Below are 19,845 nucleotides of genomic sequence, written 5' to 3'. Positions count from 1 at the left end.
CTTGATTAGTATTAAAAAGCCTTGCAGCTTCAAAGCCTTACTGTTTCCTGCATGGGGGAATCATTTCTTAGCGAATGTATCATTTGTTGGATTTTCTTAGTGGGTCTGTAGATAGTTTGTAAGTTGGGTTTCTTCATCAGTTTCCCTATGCGGTCAGTGGTTCCCTTGATGTAGAGCCAGCAAACATCACACAACAAAGGATCTCCCCAGGCAGGAAGAAGCCAGACACTGAGGCTGCAAGACTAATCAAGCTAGCCAACTAATCAAGCTAGCCATCATTCACACTTGCCTCCAACAGACAAGAGTTCTTTCTCCCACCCTGGACATTCCACACAGGGCTGTAGCCAAGGGGGGGGGGGTTAGGGGTTCAACCCTCCCCCAAAATTTTTCAGGTTAAAAAAAAAAAACCTGGTTTACTCATGAATTTTAACTGGTTAACCAAATCCCCATGAGTGTCTGCTGAAGTTTATCTGTCTTGAGTATCCACTGAAGTTTATCGATGGAGCCTGACAGCTATATTATTTTGTGTTATGGAACTACTCTTCATGATTCGCTAAAAAAAGTTTCAAACTCCCACTGAAATTTTTTTCTGGCTATAGCCGTGTTTCCAGATATATAAACCCCTATTGCCTAGTTTCCAGCAGACCTCACAGCCTCTGAAGATGCCTGCCATAAATGTGGGCAAAACGTCAGGAGAGAATGCTTCTGGAACATGGCCATACAGCCCAGAAAACACACAGCAACCCAACCGGTAGACTGTTAGGAATGGTGAGGGTTGGAGTCCAAAACACCTGGAGGGCCCACGTTTGCCCAGCCTGGTTTAGACTAAGCTGCAGTGTCCCCTCAACATCTCCCATTATAATCAGCCCAGCCTTGGGAAGACGGAAGGGAGGAGATGGTGTATGTGCTGCTGGGGCTCACCTTCTCCTTGTGGGGCTTTCGGATGAAGGAGGTCCGGGCTGTGAAGTACTGTTCCAGCTCGGAGTCGGAGTCCTCTTGGCTGCAGTAGCCGCTGCTGGTGGTGCTGCTCCAGGTCATCTCGAAAGACGGGGTGGCCCCCGCCTGGCCCTCGCTCATACCCAGCGTGGCCTCAGGAGAGGCAGAGACGAGGCTGAAGGGAGCCTCCTCTCAGCCGGGTGGTTAAAATGGCTCTCTTCTTCGCGTGGGCCGCGCCCTCAAAGGACCGCAGAATCCACCAGCCGCGAAGGAGGAAAGCACTGCAGTGCGCGCGCTCCCCTTTTCCCCCCGCTGCGGCTGCGAGTGTGGCACTAAAGGAGGCAGCGAGGCTCGAGCTCCTTCCTCGAATCCCTCCCTCGCGCTTCTGGCAGCCGTTGGGATTGAAACGTACACACTTCTCCCCAATGCGGCTCCCTGATTGGACGGGGAAGCCGGCGCGCGGCTCTCCTCCTCCCCCGCCCTCCAGAAAAAGAACTGCTTCCCCTCTTGGCCCCGCCCTCCCTTCTGCAGTGATTTCATCCCCAAAGCAGCTTCGGCGTCGGGCTGCCCTCCCTCCCTCAGGCGTTCGCTTTTCCCGACTCCAGCTGGAAAAGCAAGCTCAGGCGGGCCGGCCCTGGTGAACGCGTGGATGGGGAACAGCCAACCAGGCCGCATTGTAGGGGAAGGAAGTGGCCAAACCACCTCTGAGTATTCCATGCCGTTGCCATGAAAAAATCCATGCCGTTGCCATAAATCAACATGTGACTTGAAGGCACACGTATGTCAACAACAGAACCTTAAACAAGGGGGGGGGGGGGGGGGGAGAGGCAACATTAGGCAGTAGGATTTCATTCTGAGGAAGTAGTAGGCACACTCCAGCAGGCATGGGCAAACTTCGGCTCTCCAAGTGTTTTGGACTTCAATTCCCACCATTCCTAACAGCCGGTACAACTCTCTGAAAACAGAGGGATTCCACAATCATGGCCAGCTAACACCTCCCAACAAAGGATTCACCTAGGCAGGAAACAGCCAGGCTTTGAAGCGGCAAGGCTTTTCAATGCTAATCATGGTGATCGGTTGCAACATTCACACTTGCCTCCAACAGACAAGAGTTCTTTCTTCCACCCTGGACTTTTGTGAGGCCTGGTTTCCAACCGACCTCACAACCTCTGAGGATGCCTGCAGTGCCATAGATGTGGGCGAAACGTCAGAAGCGAATGCTTCTGGATCATGGCTGTACAGCCTGGAAAACTCACAGCTACCCAGAGACTATCCTGGTTTAGTACTTGGGTGGAAGACCATCAACAAAAATTGGGCAGTGTAAGAATATATTTCAAAGGAAATGTCCCAAACCACATCTGACTATTCCTTGCCTTAGAATAAGCCTATGAAAAATCATGGAGTTACCATAAATCAAAAGTTGATTTGAAGGTACACATACATGTATGTCAATATCAGAACCGTAAGCACAGTTTGGGGGTGCAATTTCCATGAAGTGATGATAATTGTCTGTAGGACCAATGTAGGATTAGATTTTGAGTCAGCAGTGCATTTTTCAGTCTCAAATTCCATATGTTGTAGAAGGCTTTCATGGCCAGAATCACTGGGTTACTGTGAGTTTTCTGGGCTGTATGGCCACGTCCCAGAAGCATTCTCTCCTGATGTTTTGCCCACATTTATAGCAGGCGTCCTCACAACCTGTGAGGATGCCTGCCATAGATGTGGGTGAAACGTCAGGAGGGAATGCTTCTGGAACATGGCCATACAGCCTGGAAAACTCACAACAACTCAAATTTCATAGTTTTACTCCACATTATGTGAAATACTTTCTTTGGAGACTTTAATTTCTCTTTGTAGCCAGGGCTGGCCGGAGATAATTTTTAATGTTAAGCGGGGGTGCTGAAAAGCGCCACCGGCCCCGCCTCCCACGCCCTGGCCCCGCCCAGCGTGCCCTGGCCCCGCCTCCCACGCAGCGTGGGAGGCGGGGCCAGGGCGAATAGCGTGGGAGGCGGGGCCAGAGTTGGCCCCGCCTCCCACGCTATTCGCCCTGGCCCGTCTGGCCTTTTCTAGCTGGCCAGACTGCAGCGGAGGTCCCTCCAGGCCGCGATTGAGGCCTGGAGGGACCTCCGCTGCAGTCTGGCCAGCTAGAAAAGGCCAGACGGGCCAGGGCGCACTGGGCAGGAGGCGGGGCACTGCCAGGGCGGTGCCCCGCCTCCCGCCCAGCCTGACGGCGCCCCCCCGGACCTGCGCCCGAGGCAGAGGCCTCACGTGGCCTCCATAGTGGGGCTGGCCCTGTTTGTAGCTGTGGATCTTAGAACTCTTTGTCAAAAAATCATCAGTGAGGGGAAATTGATACTAATCAAGAAAGCTTTTAATAGATAAGGTAGTTTAAATTACACGACAAAGTGCAGAGAGGGGTCAAAGAGATGGAAGAGCATGAATATGACCTTGTTAGCACACAACTGGGGATTTCTATGCAAACACCCCTCATGCACATACACCTTTACGGTTCCATCTATCCTGTAAATAGCTCACGAGCGCTGTTGCTAGGCAATTTAGTCACACTGCAGAAGCCTTTGCTGCAGTGCGTGGCAGTACGTTAATTGGCAATGACCATTCCCAGCTGGGCTGATGGGTCTCAGGTCTCCAAGTGCCTGCCCTTCTGGTGCTACCTGTCCCCAGGGTCATGTCAAGTAGCACTCAGCCCCAGCTGCAGCTAGCATCTCTGCCCCAACAGCATGGAATTGGATCTGTTACGCTGAATATATTGAAATTTATAGTCCTCTCCCTTCTGCTAAGTCTCTGCTTGTATTGAAAATTTAGCTAATTGCTCCATATGTTGAGGAAATTAAGGTGATTACCTACATATCCAGTAACATGACTATCATCCTTCTTCATGATCTAAAATGTGCCTCTTGCTACATTAAATGTCCTTATTCCTCCTGCTAAAAAACATATGTTCCCAGTGCTACTATTATATGCAATAATCACAAAACCAGATAATTGTTTTGGCATAAAATATGTTTTGAACATTTGATTTTTATTTCTTCCCACTTAATTTTTTTTAAAGTTTCTATTTTTAACTATATGCAAAGGCCTGGCTGGTCATTGTGCAGTGAACATTTGAAAATGTTCAACGTGCATCTTTCTAAAGTAAATAAAATGAAAGAGACCTGACAGTGTGGAGTTTATGAAGAAAGTGGTGTCATTACAGTACAGAGTTCCTAAATATCTTGGCAGGGGTGTGTATGGATTTGCCCAGCTGGGCCAAGTGCACATTTTGGTATATGAGGTTTTCCTCTGGGCTCAAGAAAAACACCTCCTAACATTAGAAGCAAATGGTTAACTGCTAACATACTTATTTCCGCATCATCAGAAAGCAGTCCTGCTTTTTCGGTTAAGTGGTATTGTTAAATTTTGTTACTACATGCAACACTTTCCAATACAGGTTGAGTATCCCTTATCCAAAATGCCTGGGACCAGAAGTGTTTAGGATTTTGGAATATTTGCATATACAATTGCATATATAATTGGAACCAATTCTAAACACAAAATTAATTGATGTTTCATATACACATTACACACTTAGCATAAAAGTAATTTTATACACAGCATTTTCAATAATTTTTGCTTGAAACAAAGTTTGTGTACATTGAACCATCAGAAAGTGCCATTAATTCAGCCACCCATGTGAATGATTTTGGGAGTATTTCAAATTTCTGGATAAGGGATACTCAACTTATATCTGTGTTGGGGAACACCACATACATACAGGATATGAACATATGGCACTCTCTTACTAAATCAATCAGACCACTGATCCATCTAAAGGTCAGACTAAAGTATTTTCCATTATCGACTATCCATGATCCTTTACCAGAAAGTTCAAAAGACTGACATTTGCTCTTTGATTTGGATCCACATGCTTATCATGCACGTTAATTGCCATAAAGAGTTTGCTGCCATTCCAAACATATTTTCTTTAGTTCAGAAGATTATCTTTACATTTTCACAGCCTGTATAAGAATCAGAACTTTTTTCCCTACCACATTGGTATCTTTTTCCACAGTCTGTTCACTGCCTTCATTCTGATCATTGTCTTGATATCTGGGGCCACTGCAGTCAAGCCGGATCAGAGCACGGCATCGATAATGACAAATAAACTTGCAGTCTAAGGAGGGAAGGGAAAAAAATGAAAGAAATTAACCATTAAACAAGAAGGCAAAGTGCAAGTATAAAAGAAATCTATGAATTTAGTCATGAAAAGCAGTATTTGCCTCAGAGGTAGGCCAGATCAAATTCATTGCTCATTTCACACACTTTGCAGCTGGGAATGGGAAGGAAATGGCTTTGTGGTGGGGAAGGCAAAAGATTAACCACTGTAACATGTGTCAATTAGATAACAAGCTTTTCAGCACTTCCTTTCATCCAGGAACATTCTAAGCACTATAACACCTTATAACATGGGCTGGTAGATTTCCATTTTAACAGTTCTGTGCCCTCTGACAAAAAGGGCAGCTTATCTCCCCACATTTCTGTGCCTCCGTCATTTGCTCTTGGAGGATGCATGTGATCACACGAGACTCCTATTAGCATTTCATTTTTACCATGCTAAGATTTCAATTTTCCACCTTTGTATTTACTTGACATGCAGTGCAGGCTTTGTCTCTAGGGCATTGCTTTAATGAGTGCCTCCTCTGTGTAGTCTTTGTGTAGCCTCCCAACAGAAAGATAGAGCTTGCCAGCAAAGATAGTGATCCCCTGCTCTTCAAAGGAAGAGATCTGAAAGGCTGTTTGTCTGGAGGCACCACCTTTCCATGGCAGCCACTTGGCCACCTGCCAGGATAAAGGCCTCACTTTTAAAAGGAAACCTACAATTATTTTCTGCTTGGATAGGCTGGAACTGACACATGGGATATATTATCATGTGAGAAGAATGCCTATTGCCCAATACCGCTCAGTTGATGCTGTTGCACACCATCTTTGGCGTAGGAAGTACCAGGCATACCTAGGTTTCAACATTTATGTTTTGCATTGCTTTGATTAAAAGAGAATAATGACTGAACAATGAATTATAACTCTGTATCTTTAATGGTTGTGTAGAAGAGGGACTTTTAGCAGGTGTCTCTTCGTTGTGTGACAAGAAGTACCTGCTGAAATTCCTTCTCCTACACAGCCATTAAGACACAGGAGTTCTCCAGTTTTCAATCCGACAATGTAGTTTTGTAAAAAGCCCAACTGCAAGACAGAAAGGGCAATATATTCTTTTTAAAGAGAGGTCGTTTATTTGGAAAAACTGTGGAAACAAACTTTGAGAAAATATAAATTGTACAAGTTTTGGAAATCCAACATAACATGTCCCCACATACCAGGTGAGAACCCTTGCTCTCAAAATGGGATGCTCTTGAAGATTTCTATTTCTAGTGTTTGCCTAAGCTGGTATAAAAAGCAACACTGGGAACACAACGTCTTTCTATATCAGCACCATCATGACTTGGTTAATCATTATGCTATATGCAAATTAGAATCTTTTGTAGAGTATGATTATCTAAAAGCCTTCCCAGATGTGGTTTTCATGCAGAGACAGCAACTAAACAGTAAAGCACAAGCCAGATGGCATATCTGTAATAAATTATTTTGTTGCAGATGGAAATGCCCTTTCAAGCATCCATATGTTCTTTCAAGTTCTTTGAAAAGTGTAATTATTTCTCCAGAAAGCATTCACTTGATACTGTGTGTGGAATGTTGTTACTTTCATGTAGTGTATCCCCAACACGCCTTACTTACTAGCATCCGAGTTATCTCACCCCATGTTTAGTACCATTTTGTGTATTTAAAAAAATGAAGTATTTTAATTTCTAAAAAATGCTGAGTGTGCTTCCTTGTTGCAAATGCAATCTTTTAAAACACATATCCACTCTCTCCAATATGATTGTTAGAACTAACAAGTCTGTGCTCCAAAGAGGAATGCTTACTTCATACTTTTCCTTCAACTTTGTGAACTGATCTTACGTGATGCACATCTCAGCCATGAAATAGGAACTCAGTAGTTTAAGAACATAATTGTAGTAGAAGAGGATTAGTTTGGCAGTTCTTTACAAACCCATGCTAGTGCCTACTAATCACTGCAATGCCATCAAAGTATTTGTGAGACTCCTATGCAATAAATTTTAACACTTTCCCTGGCTGATAGGTCTACAGATCCCTGGCTGATGATAATTATAATGATCTTGTTTTGAAGAGAGGGAAATGTGTGTTCATCTGTAGTCCACAACCACCTCACCTGTTCTCCAAGATTTCTGAAAGATGATGTCATGTGGTTCAGAGTATATCAGAAGCTTCTCAACAGCAGAAATTAGGCTCCAATAGTTCAGGAGTAGGTAGCTTATGGCCCTCCAGGGGTAGTTGGATTCTATTCCCATATGACTTCAATAATATCTAGAGGGCCATAGCTTTCTCACCTAGTTATGCACCTTTATCAACTACATTATTTAAAGTCTGTGATACCTAATTCCATAGTGCAAAGCCTTTCTACACATTGTCATAATCATTGCTAATACAGTAGAGTCTCACTAATCCAAGCTAAATGGGCCGGCAGAAGCTTGGATAAGCGAATATCTTGGATTATAAGGACTGATCAAGGAAAAGCCTATTAAACATCAAATTAGGTAATGATTTTACAAATTAAGCACCAAAACTTCATGTTATACAACAAATTTGACAGAAAAAGCAGTTCAATACGCAATAATGTTATGTTGTAATTACTGTATTTACAAATTTAGCACCAAAATATCACGATATATTGGAAACATTGACTACAAAAATGGCTTGGATTATCCAGAGGCTTGGACAAGCGAGGCTTGGATTAGTGAGACTCTACTGTAATAATAATAAAATGTGATATGATATTTTAGAGGGAGATTATAGCAAATAATCTCTGATTTGTCCTTGTTTTAAAAAACCTATGAAATTTATGGGATTGCCATAAATCAACAGATGAATTGAATTGAATTGAACCCACAGAAGCACACATATACAGTACATGCAATTGACAGGAAAGTTCTTTAAACACTAACACCCTCTAGTGACAGCAAATTGCAAAACTTCTGCTCTGATTTAGAGGCCTCACCAGAATGCACTTGCATTAATTCATTCACTCCTCATGAAAGCCACAATTTTGGACCACTTGATTCTGGAGTAAGGAATCTGGAACAGTTTTAATTCATGATGTAGTTATGAAAAGATCACAATTTAAAGTAAGTATCTGAAGTAAAAATCTAATCAGTGCTGGAATACTTAACTATATTTTCAATAATGTGCTCATTCTATATGTTCTCTGAAAGCAGAACTGCTTTTAATCAGAGGGAGAAGCTGGACAAGCCTGGATACAGATAAAGGGGTTAGAAAGAGATTAAATCTTGAGAAGATTAGGTTGGATTGAGCAAATTTGGAAGAGGGGAATGGAGAAGATCTGAACAAAGTTCTTGGGAGCTGAGAATGTGGAAAGAATTCATAGAGAAGTACAGTCAACCCTCTGTATCCTTGGATTCTCAACCCACAGATTCAACCATCTACAGCTTGAAAATATTCTAGCTCCCCTCTCCAAATATTCCAAAAAGCAAACATTGATTTTACCATTTCATATAAGGTTCACAATTTTACTACACCACTCTATATAAAATGAAACTTGAGCATCCATGGATTTTGGTATCCACTGTGAGTCCTGGAACCTAACACCAGCAAATACCAAGAATCCATTATAATACTTACTTAAGGTTAATCTACACAATCAATTAAATCAAAGACCAGTCCAGAGCATTACTGCTTTGGAGTAGTCTTGAGATATGGATTCCAGACTGTGTAGTTGGGCCAACCTGGTTTAGCCCTGCTGGACAGGCCCCCTTACCTGGACTGTTGTATTTGTTACTGGAGCAGCTGGCGCAGTTCCTCCCCACTGCCTTTGCTGACATTAGCAAAGGTGCCTGAACAACCAGGGAAAAGGAAGGGGAATGGTGGTGCCTGGCCACATGGATAATGGACTGGTTTAAATTAGAGCTGGTCCAAGTTCCACACTACTGCAGCGTGCGGGGTTGCTTTGGAGTTTCAGGAAAACTCCAAAGCATTTCCTGACTTCTCCTAATGCAGGGCTAAACCAGGTTAACCAGTTTTACCCTGCATTGCTAACCAGATGTTCCTAGACATTGTATAGACATCCAGGAGCAATTTCTGGTCGGGCCTGTCGTTTAGGGCCAGTGCAGACAAGCTCTTTGAAATTGAAGTGTTACACTATACCATATATGGAACCAATGTAAGGATAGTTTGTTATTGGTGTTTCTACTGCTGCTACATAATAAATAGATCTTCGCTGATTTTATTTTCTAATTATATCTTAGCATGGGAAAGTGAAACTGTGGATATTGAATCCATGGATGGGGGGGGGGGGTCATACTTAATTTATCATTTCCATCTTTTGCATCTGAATCCAGATTTATAGATAGATAGATAGAATTATAGAATCATAGAATCATAGAATAGTAGAGTTGGAAGAGACCACATGGGCCATCTAGTCCAACCCCCTGCTAAGAAGCAGGAAATCGCATTCAAAGCACCCCCGACAGATGGCCATCCAGCCTCTGCTTAAAAGCCTCCAAGGAAGGAGCCTCCACCACGGCCCCGGGGAGAGAGTTCCACTGTCGAACAGCTCTCACAGTGAGGAAGTTCTTCCTGATGTTCAGGTGGAATCTCCTTTCCTGTAGTTTGAAGCCATTGTTCCGTGTCCTAGTCTGCAGGGCAGCAGAAAACAAGCTTGCTCCCTCCTCCCTATGACTTCCCTTCACATATTTGTACATGGCTATCATGTCTCCTCTCAGCCTTCTCTTCTGCAGGCTAAACATGCCCAGCTCTTTAAGCCGCTCCTCATAGGGCTTGTTCTCCAGACCCTTAATCATTTTAGTCGCCCTCCTCTGGACGCTTTCCAGCTTGTCAACATCTCCCTTCAACTGTGGTGCCCAAAATTGGACACAGTATTCCAGGTGTGGTCTGACCAAGGCAGAATAGAGGGGGAGCATAACTTCCCTGGATCTAGACGCTATTCCCCTATTGATGCAGGCCAGAATCCCATTGGCTTTTTTAGCAGCCGCATCACATTGTTGGCTCATGTTTAACTTGTTGTCCACGAGGACTCCAAGGTCTTTTTCGCACACACTGCTGTCAAGCCAGGCGTCCCCCATTCTGTATCTTTGATTTCCATTTTTTCTGCCGAAGTGAAGTATCTTGCATTTGTCCCTGTTGAACTTCATTTTGTTAGTTTTGGCCCATCTCTCTAGTCTGTCAAGATCGTTTTGAATTCTGCTCCTGTCTTCTGGAGTGTTAGCTATCCCTCCCAGTTTTGTGTCGTCTGCAAACTTGATGATCGTGCCTTCTAACCCTTCGTCTAAGTCGTTAATAAAGATGTTGAACAGAACCGGGCCCAGGACGGAGCCCTGCGGCACTCCACTTGTCACTTCTTTCCATGATGAAGACGACGCATTGGTGAGCACCCTTTGGGTTCGTTCGCTTAGCCAATTACAGATCCACCTAACCGTAGTTTTGTCTAGCCCACATTTTACTAGTTTGTTTGCCAGAAGGTCGTGGGGGACTTTGTCGAAGGCCTTACTGAAATCCAGGTACGCTACATCCACAGCATTCCCTGTATCGACCCAACTCGTAACTCTATCGAAAAAAGAGATCAGATTAGTCTGGCATGACTTGTTTTTGGTAAATCCGTGTTGACTATTAGCAATGACCGCATTTGTTTCTAAGTGTTCGCAGACCACTTCCTTAATGATCTTTTCCAGAATTTTGCCTGGTATTGATGTGAGGCTGACCGGACGGTAATTGTTTGGGTCGTTCTTTTTTCCCTTCTTGAAGATAGGGACCACATTCGCCCTCCTCCAATCTGCTGGGACTTCTCCCGTTCTCCAAGAACTCTCGAAGATAATTGCCAGTGGTTCTGAAATAACTTCCGCTAGTTCCTTCAGTACTCTTGGGTGTAGCTGATCTGGCCCTGGGGACTTGAATTCGTTTAGAGAGGCCAAGTGTTCCTGGACAACTTGTTTCCCTATTTGGGGTTGGATTTCCCCCAATCCTTCGTCCATTCCGTGTTGCTGAGGTTGAAGATGGCTTTCTTTTTCTGAGAAGACCGAGGCAAAGAAGGCATTAAGTAGTTCTGCCTTTTCCCTGTCCCCTGTCGCCATCACCCCATCTTCTCCTTGCAATGGCCCTATCGCCTCCTTTTTCTTCCTTTTTCTACCAACGTAAGCAAAAAAGCCTTTTTTGTTGTTTTTTATGTCCCTGGCAAGCCTGAGCTCATTTTGCGCTTTAGCCTTGCGAACCTTTTCCCTACAGGTGTTGGCTATACGTTTGAATTCTTCTTTGGTGATTTCTCCCCTTTTCCACTTCTTGTGCATGTCACTTTTGAGCTTTAGCTCAGTTAGAAGTTCTTTGGACATCCATTCTGGCTTCTTTGCACTTGTCTTATTTTTCTTCTTTGTTGGCACTGTTTGCATTTGCGCCTTGAGTATTTCACTTTTGAAAAACTCCCATCCATCCTTAACTCCCTTGTTTTTTAATATCGGCGTCCATGGAATGCCGCTCAGTAATTCCTTCATTTTTTGGAAGTCAGCTCTCTTAAAGTCCAGAATGCGTGTTTGACTTGTCTTAGTTTCAGCATTCCTTTGTATTGCAAACTGCAGGAGCACATGGTCACTTGCCCCTAAGGATCCAACCACTTCAACTGTATTGATCAGGTCTTCCACATTTGTTAAGATTAGATCAAGAGTTGCTGATCCCCTTGTTGCCTCTTCTACCTTCTGGACCATAAAATTATCTGCAAGGCAAGTGAGGAATTTGTTGGACTTTGTACTCTTGGCTGAGTTTGTTTTCCAGCAGATATCGGGATAATTGAAATCGCCCATGACTACTATATCTCTTCTTTGTGCCTGTTTGGTCAGCTGTTGACAGAAGGCTTCATCAAGTCCTTCATCCTGACTCGGAGGTCTGTAGTAGACACCCACGACAAGATCTTTTTGAGTCCCGGTTCCCTTGATTCTTGTCCAGATGCTTTCAAGCTGGTTTCCCGGATTACAGTCTTGCATTTCTTCTGCAACGTAACTGTTTTTGACATATAAAGCTACTCCCCCTCCTCTCCCCTTTGTTCTATTTCTGTGAAAGAGGTTATAGCCCTCAATGGTTAAATTCCAGTGATGGGAGTCATCCCACCAGGTTTCAGTGATGCCTATGACATCGTATGTGTGGTGCTGTGCTAGGAGTTGGAGTTCGTCTTGCTTATTTCCCATGCTCTGAGCATTAGTGTAAAGACATGTAAGCCCCTGTGACCTCCCCTCGAACTGTTTATTTGGGATTATTGCGCTCTCTGTACTTGGTCCTTGCTGTGTTTGTGCAGCCCTCCGTTTAGCCTTTCGGCGGTTCCCTGTGGTCGTGGGTAATATAGTGTTCGCCAGGCTGTTGTTCCCCTCCCCCAGTGGATCTAGTTTAAAGTGCGCCTGATGAGGTTTGTGAGTCTGTGTGCAAAAAGATGTTTTCCTACTTGTGTGAGATGCACCCCATCGCTTGCCAGTAGTCCATCCTCTTGGAAGAGTAGACCATGGTCAAGGAAGCCAAAATGCTCCTCTTGACACCATTTTCTGAGCCAGTTATTGACCTGTACTATTTTTCCGGCCCTTGTAGAGCCGTGTCCTACAACAGGGAGGAGGGATGAAAAGATCACATGTACATTATACAGTTTTAGCTTAGATTTAGCATTATACAGTTTTAGATAGATAGATAGATAGATAGAGATTTGCAAAGGTATTATAAAGCAATTTAGACTTAACTTTTCAATACACTGTCAATTAGGATAGCATTTTGCAAAAGGGGTAAGAATACAACTGTCAATGAAAGAGTTGCTTTCCAAAATCAGCTACCACTATTACAGTAGGTCCTCCACTTTCGCAGTGTTTAGGGGTTCAGACCCTGTGAACATGGAAAGGAACATGGGAGGATACCTTTCTAGGAATTTCTAGGTCCTCAAGGGTGGCTCTTTGGCTAATTTCTGCTAGATAGAGAACATAATCATCTAATCATCATGATTCTCTGGCTCTGTCTGTGTCCTTGCCTCTATATTAAGAGAACTAAAAAATAGCTGTCATCCTCCTCGCCTCCCCCCCTTTTCTTTCTCTGCTTTCCCAACCTGACTCAATCCTGTGCATGCCTCTGTTGTTGTTCTAGCACCGTTTTCCACAGCACATGTGCAACTCTCATATGGAATTTAGTACCCATCTGTAACACATGGGAACCAAATTAAATTAGTTTGTTTTAGATTTCATTTAAATGGATGGGACAAGTTAACCACGACTTAAGCCATATGGGACTCAATGAGATCCAAGTTCAACTGATGTTCTCTTTATCTTTTTGAGAAAGTGAAATTAATAGAAATGACAACCTGAAGAGTATTGAATGCAATGGAATATAGAAAGTATGCAGAATGTTATGATGACTAGCTAGAAACTGGTAACATCAAATGGTTTTAAAGGCCCTCTTTCCTTACATGGCGTATTCTAAAAATAATATCAAATCAGTCCAAGATTTTGTTGTCATGGTGGCCAACTAAACACAAATCCAACAAACAGAAGAGCAGCATCTTGCTTTGCAACAAGTCCTATTAAAGCCGGTACTGAAGATAATATATAGCCCCGTTAAAAGTATTATCCATGGATATTTCAGGAACCAAAGTGATATTGGTCCAGGCTCATGGATCTCAGAGCTCTCACTAAGGTTGATTTCTTTAGTGATGCCTGAGTATGATGTCTCCCTTGCCAACACCACAAAATCCTGAGTTTACCTTTAGGTTTCTACTAGACCAGTGTTTCTCAACCTGGGGTCCCCAGATGTTTTTGGCCTTCAACTCCCAGAAATCCTAACAGATAATAAACTGGGATTTCTGGGAGCTGTAAGCCAAACATATCTGGAGACCCCAGGTTGAGAACCACTGTACTAGACTCTGGAGTCATGACAGCAAGAGCTACTTCATTTACTATTAACACAATACTTTTCAATGCGGAAAGTCAGTATCACATTTACTTAGTGCAGTGCAGTGGTTGGAGTACCAGACTTGGATTTGGGAGATCTAGATTCAAACCCTCAGTCAAATCTACTGTGTGAGCTTCCCCTTTCTCACAGTCTAAGCTGTGTCATAAAAATCAGTTAGACAGAAGAGAGCCATGTATCCTGCTTCTGCTAGTTGAAGGACTCACAGGATGTATCTATCAAAACCTTGAAGGAGCTGCAAAAACTGCCAAAATGCAAAATGATAACAGAAATGGCTGGAAGCCCACTTCTGGTTTTTAAAACTTTTTAAAACATTTAAACAGAGCAGAGGTTTCCTGCAAATTATTTGAAAGATGAATTGCTGTTCTTGGAAGAAACAATTTGCACGCATTCACTTTCTGGCTAGAAAAGGGCCAATCTGGCCTGTCTGCAGAAGTCAAGGTCTCCAAAAAGAAAACTGGGGAGGGGGGCATATGCTATCACAAGAGCTGTACTTTATTCATTCCTATGAGAGAAACACTAGAATTGTGGTCCACACTGTTATGTATTGCTGTAAGACAGATACCTCATTAGAATTCACCAGTAATAAAAAGAAGAAATTGAGAGGGCCTCCCACTACTGTTAGGGTCTGCATGAACCAGTTCCCAAATCGTAAGATCATAAGATGTATTGGCTTGACTCTCAATACTAAATTAGAAAGACATTGATATGGCTGCTCCTTGGAATTCCCTCTTGGGAAGCTAAAATGGTTTTTTCCTTATTGTCCTTTCATTGGCAGGTGAACGCTTTTCTATCCCAACTGATTTTGGGAAACTAACTGCAACATAAGCAGTGTCCTGTTCTATCAAATGTTCTCTTTTGCCTTTCTTTGGATTTGTTTTACATAGTTTTCATTCTAGAAACAGTTTAATTACATTTTAACAATTGCTGTCAAATCAACTTTGACTTATGGCAACCCTATGACTGAGAGACCTACAAGTCATCCTATTATTATCAACAACCTGCTCAGGTCTCACAAACTCAGATGTATAGTTTCTTTCATGTACTGTATCCACCTGTAATGTGGCTTTCCTCTTTTCCTTCTGCCTTTTACCATGCCAAGCATTCTTGTCTTTTCTAATGAGTCATGACTTCTCCTGATATGCCAAATGTCTCATTTTAATAATCTTGGCTTCTAGGAACAGTTCAGGTTTGATTTGTACTAGGACCCATTTCTTTGTCTTTTTAGCAGTCCAAAGTATCCTCGGAACTCTTTTCCAACACAACATTTCAAATGAGTTGATTTTCTTCCCACCGGTTTTCTCCACTGTCTAGCTTTCACAGTCATACATAGAAATGGGAAATATGATGGCCTGGACAATCCTAACTTTAGTATTATATTATAATATCTTGACACTTCAGGCTCTTGTCTAGTTATATACATAGCTGCCTTCCAAGTGCTAGACTTCTGATTTCTTGACTGCACTCTCCATTCTGATTAATAACTGAGCCAAGGCATGGAAAATCTTAAACTATTTCAAGGTCTTCATTGTCTAATTTAAAGTGATGTAAATCACCAGTTATTATTATTATTATCTAAGAAACTTACATTCAGAGTCAGTAAATAAATAATTCTTCTCCCTGTCAAAACATACTCTCACCAAAGTTGCAAAAATGCTCAGTTATCACACTACCAGAAAGCTTATGGACAAAGCAGGCCAGAAAGTATTTCATTCTGCTATTTGAGGTTGACTACGGTGGGGTGGTCAAAATCATGGGCCAACAACTCTGGATACAGTTTTTCATTTTAGCTCTGACCACTATTGCCTCCTAACATTGAAAATTCTCCAAAATTTGCAAGCAACCCTTTCATGAAAACTTTGATCCAATACATAATGCCCTTTAAAAACAACTTCAATTACCATTTCTCTCCCTGTGTCTTAGCTTTGTCACTAGGAGTTGCAGGACTCTTGTGCTGTAAGGCAGAAGCACACATTTCTTCCTCTAGTGAGGAAAACATGAAAGGGGTGGTTCCTGCTAAGCTTCTGCCTTAGGGCCCTCATCACACTTGAGAACTGATCCACTTTAATCCACTTTAAATGCTGTGCCTGCCTCCTGCAGAATTCTGCGGTTTGTGGTTTAGGGAGGCCCAGGGCTTCTCTAGGGCCCCTTCCACACAGTGGAATAAAATCTCACATTTGCTTTGAACTGGAATATATGGCAGTGTGGACTCAGATAACCCAGTTCAAAGTAGATATTGTGGGATTTTCTGTCTTGATATTCTGGGTTATATGGCTATGTGGAAGGGCCCTGGATGAGCAGTTTAAAGGCCCCTCCCTAATCTACAAACCCCAGAATTCTGCAGAAGGCAGCATTTAAAGTGGATTAAAGTGGACACATGCTAGAGTGTGATGAGGCCAATAGTGTGTTTGTATGTGCCTTCCAGGGTGGGAAACCTAGGCTATTCAATGCTGATCAAGGTGATGAATTACAACGTTCACACTGGCCTCCAACTGACAAGAGTTCTTTCTCCCATCCGGATATATAAACCTCATTTGCCAAGTTTCCAACAGACCTCACAAACTCTGAGGATGCCTGCCATAGATGTGGGCGAAACGTCAGGAGAGAATGCTTCTTGAACATGGCCATACAGCCCGGAAAACACACAACAAGCCATAGCAAATATTAAGGAGGAAAGAAAGGGAGACAAGCTGGAAGAAGCTGTGACATTTTGCTTTTGCCTGAGACTACAGGGAAGGGACAGACTCTGCCCTCGCCTTGCCCAAACATCTGAAGTGTTAAGTATTTAGCCTGATGGGCGAACTTCGGCCCTCCGGGGGTTTTGGACTTCAACTCCCACCATTCCTAACAGCCTACCGGCTGTTAGGAATGGTGGGAGTTGAAGTCCAAACCCCCCGGAGGGCGGCCGAGGTTTGCCCATGTCGGGCTATGGGCGAGAGGCGCCGCTACTCACGGAGGCACTGGAGCGTCTTCTTGTAGGCGCCCCAGATGAACTCCCCGCAGAGGTCGCACCAGGTGGGCTGGCTCTGGGCGCAGGGCCGGAAGCGGTGCCCCTCGCCCAGCTCCTCGGTCAGCCGGGGGTCGCGCTGCCCGCCGCGGAGCTGGATGCGGCGGACGCGGCTCAGGATCTCGGGCACCTTCCCCTTGGGCGAGATCCGCAGCGCGTTGGCCCGCTCCAGGCGGACGGCCGGGCGCGGCTCCGTCAGGTCCAGGGCCCTCTCCGGCCGCAGCGCCCTTAGCTCAATCATCTCCATGGGCCCGGGAAGCGACACAGGCCGGGACCCAGCCCCGAGCAGGCTCCTCGCTCCCTCCCACTCACTTTCCGCCCGACTTATTCAACTTCTTCCCTCCTCTCTCTCCCCCACCCCTTCCCCCTGTCCTCCTCCTCCCTCCCTTTCGAGGCTGCCAGAAAGAAAAGTCACTGGCGGTCTTTGTTGGGAAGATGAGAGCCTCCCTTGAAAGAGCGGGGTCGCTTCCCTGCTTCTCTGGTAATGCCTACACGAGCTCATCTGTTCTGAGCACGGAATGCAATTGGCAGGCAACACACTTTCAGAAAAGCGCGCGAAGGACGGAAGGAAGGAAAGCGCCCAACCCGCATCAGTTGCACTATGTAACACGGGTTTTTGTTCCTGGGTTATAAAGGGTTGTATTAAAACACATGGAAAGTGTTTTTAATAAAACTTTTGTTTCTTGTGTTGTCGAAGGCTTTCATAGCCGGAATTATTGGTTTGTTGTGTATTTTCCGGGCTGTATGGCCATGCTCCAGAACAGGCCCGTAGCCAGGATTTTGTTTCTGGAGGGGCTGGGATTTTGGTTGGGGGGGGGGGGAGGCTGAGTCTGAGCGGGAGAGGGTCTACCCTAGCAAACCTTTTGTATCGTTATCCCAATACCCCCATGCATATGCGGTATATTGAGCATGGTGATCAGATCATGATATGAAAAAACATAACAGTTTAAATAATAAATGTAAGGCCTTCTCGCGGAACACCCTGAGAATTGGGGGGGGGGGGCTGAAGCCCCTCAAGCCCCCCCCCGCTACATGCCTGCTCCAGAAGCATTGTCTCCTGACGCTTCGCCCACATCTATGGCAGGCATCCTCAGAGGTTGTGAGGTTTGCTGGGAACTACGCAAGTGGGGTTTATATATCTGTGGAAGGGCCAGGGTGGGAGAAAGAACTCTTGTCTGCGTGAGGCAAGCCAGCTTGATTAGCACTGAATGGCCTGGCTGCTTCCTGCCTGGGGGAATCCTTTGTTGGGAAGTGTTAGCTGGCCCTTGTCTGGAATTCCCATTTCTTCTGAGTGTTGTTCTTTATTTACTCTCCTGATTTTAGAGGCCAGATTGAAATTGAAATAAATCCACAAGCATGTGGACAATTTCAACAGAAAAGAGGAAACAATGAAAACGAACAAAAACATAACATAACCTCTGAGGATGCCTGCCATAGATGTGGGTGAAACGTCAGGAGAGAATGCTACTTGAACATGGCCATACAGCCCGGAAAATGCACAACCCAAAACGTAACACTTCTCAACAAACGATTCCCCCAGACAGAAAGCAGCCAGATCTTGAAGTTGAAAGGCTATTCAATGCGAATCAAGGTGGCTCAAACAGACAAGCGTTCTTTCTCCCATCCGGATATATAAACCTCATTTGCCAAGTTTCCAACAGACCTCACAACCTCTGAGGATGCCTGTCATAGATGCTTTTGGAAAGAATGCTTCTGGAACATGGCCAGGCAGCCCGGAAAACTCACAGCAACTTAGTGTGAAAGGCTATGAAAGCCTTTGACAACATATTAATGCAACAGTTTCTAGAATGATGCACCCAAAGGAAGCGGCGGGATGGGGGCTCCATCTTTGAAGGAGGAGTTGGGAAGAAGAACCAAAAGAGGCGGGAACCAAAACAGCGAGAGCGGTGGGCGAGCAGAAAAAGCCTCCTCCTCGCTCGTTTCTTGGCCGGCGCCTTCTGCAGCTGCGTTTCTATAGCGATGCTTTTGCTGCTGGTAGTTTTTCGGAAGCAGGCAACCGCAACGCTTCAAGAGGCATTCGCATCGAGTGAGAAGAAACGGGCCCGAAAGAAGAGCGTGGCCTGGGGTGCATCTACACACTGTAGAATTAATGCAGTTTGACACCCCTGAACTGCCATGGCACAATACTATGGGATTATGGGTGCTGTTTTGCAAGGTTTCTTCTGGCAAAGAGTGTTGGGCCTCACCAAACTGTAACATCCAGGACGCCATTGCATTGAGCCATGGCATTTAAAGTGGTTTCTTCAGCAGACATGAGCAAACTTCGGCCCTCCGGGTGTTTTGGACTTCAACTCCCGCCATTCCTAACAGCCTCAGGCCCCTTCCTTTCCCCCCTCAGCCGCTTAAGCGGCTGAGGGGGAAAAGGAAAGGGCCTGAGGCTGTTAGGAATAGTGCGAGTTGAAGTCCAAAACACCCGGAGGGCCGACGTTTGCCCATGCCTGGATGTGCACCCTTGAAAGAATGTCTTTTGGTTCAGTGGGTGACCCTAGGTTCTAGCATCAGCATGTAGGAACATTTCTTCCTATCAACATTTATTAGGTAAAGGTAAAGGTTTTCCCCTGACATTAAGTCTAGTTGTGCCCAATTCTGGGCATTGGTGCTCATCTCCATTTCTCAGCCGAAGAGCCGGCGTTGTCCGTAGACACCTCCAAGGTCATGTGGCTGGCATGGAGCACTGTTACCTTCCCACCGGAACGGTACCTATTGATCTCACATTTGCATATTTTCAAACTGCTAGGTTGGCAGAAGCTGGGGCTAGCAGCTGGAGCTCACCCAACTATCCAGATTCAAACCAC

General features: G+C 44.7%; 1 protein-coding gene across 2 annotated transcripts in view; it reads right to left on the bottom strand.

The window, feature by feature from the left end:
• The window catches only part of rassf1 (Ras association domain family member 1), a 41,146-nt gene extending 23,808 nt beyond the window's left edge, over positions 1–17,338 (bottom strand). Inside the window, exons 1-2 of one of the 2 annotated variants that reach the window (XM_008105045.3) lie at positions 16,976–17,338; positions 4,983–5,107 (exon numbers count right to left, since the gene is read on the bottom strand). In XM_008105045.3, coding sequence (XP_008103252.1) covers positions 4,983–5,107; positions 16,976–17,276 — 426 coding nt within the window. In that variant the 5' untranslated portion in view covers positions 17,277–17,338. Of the gene's footprint in view, positions 1–921; positions 1,371–4,982; positions 5,108–16,975 lie in introns of those variants that run through there. The other variant, XM_008105046.3, reaches the window with a different exon arrangement.
• Positions 17,339–19,845: the final 2,507 nt, after the last annotated feature.

The sequence above is a fragment of the Anolis carolinensis genome, chromosome 2, assembly GCF_035594765.1.
Source record: "Anolis carolinensis isolate JA03-04 chromosome 2, rAnoCar3.1.pri, whole genome shotgun sequence".
NCBI lineage: Eukaryota > Metazoa > Chordata > Lepidosauria > Squamata > Dactyloidae > Anolis > Anolis carolinensis.
The sequence above is the reverse complement of the archived record's forward strand: the minus strand, read 5'-3'. Positions and strand labels throughout refer to the sequence as shown.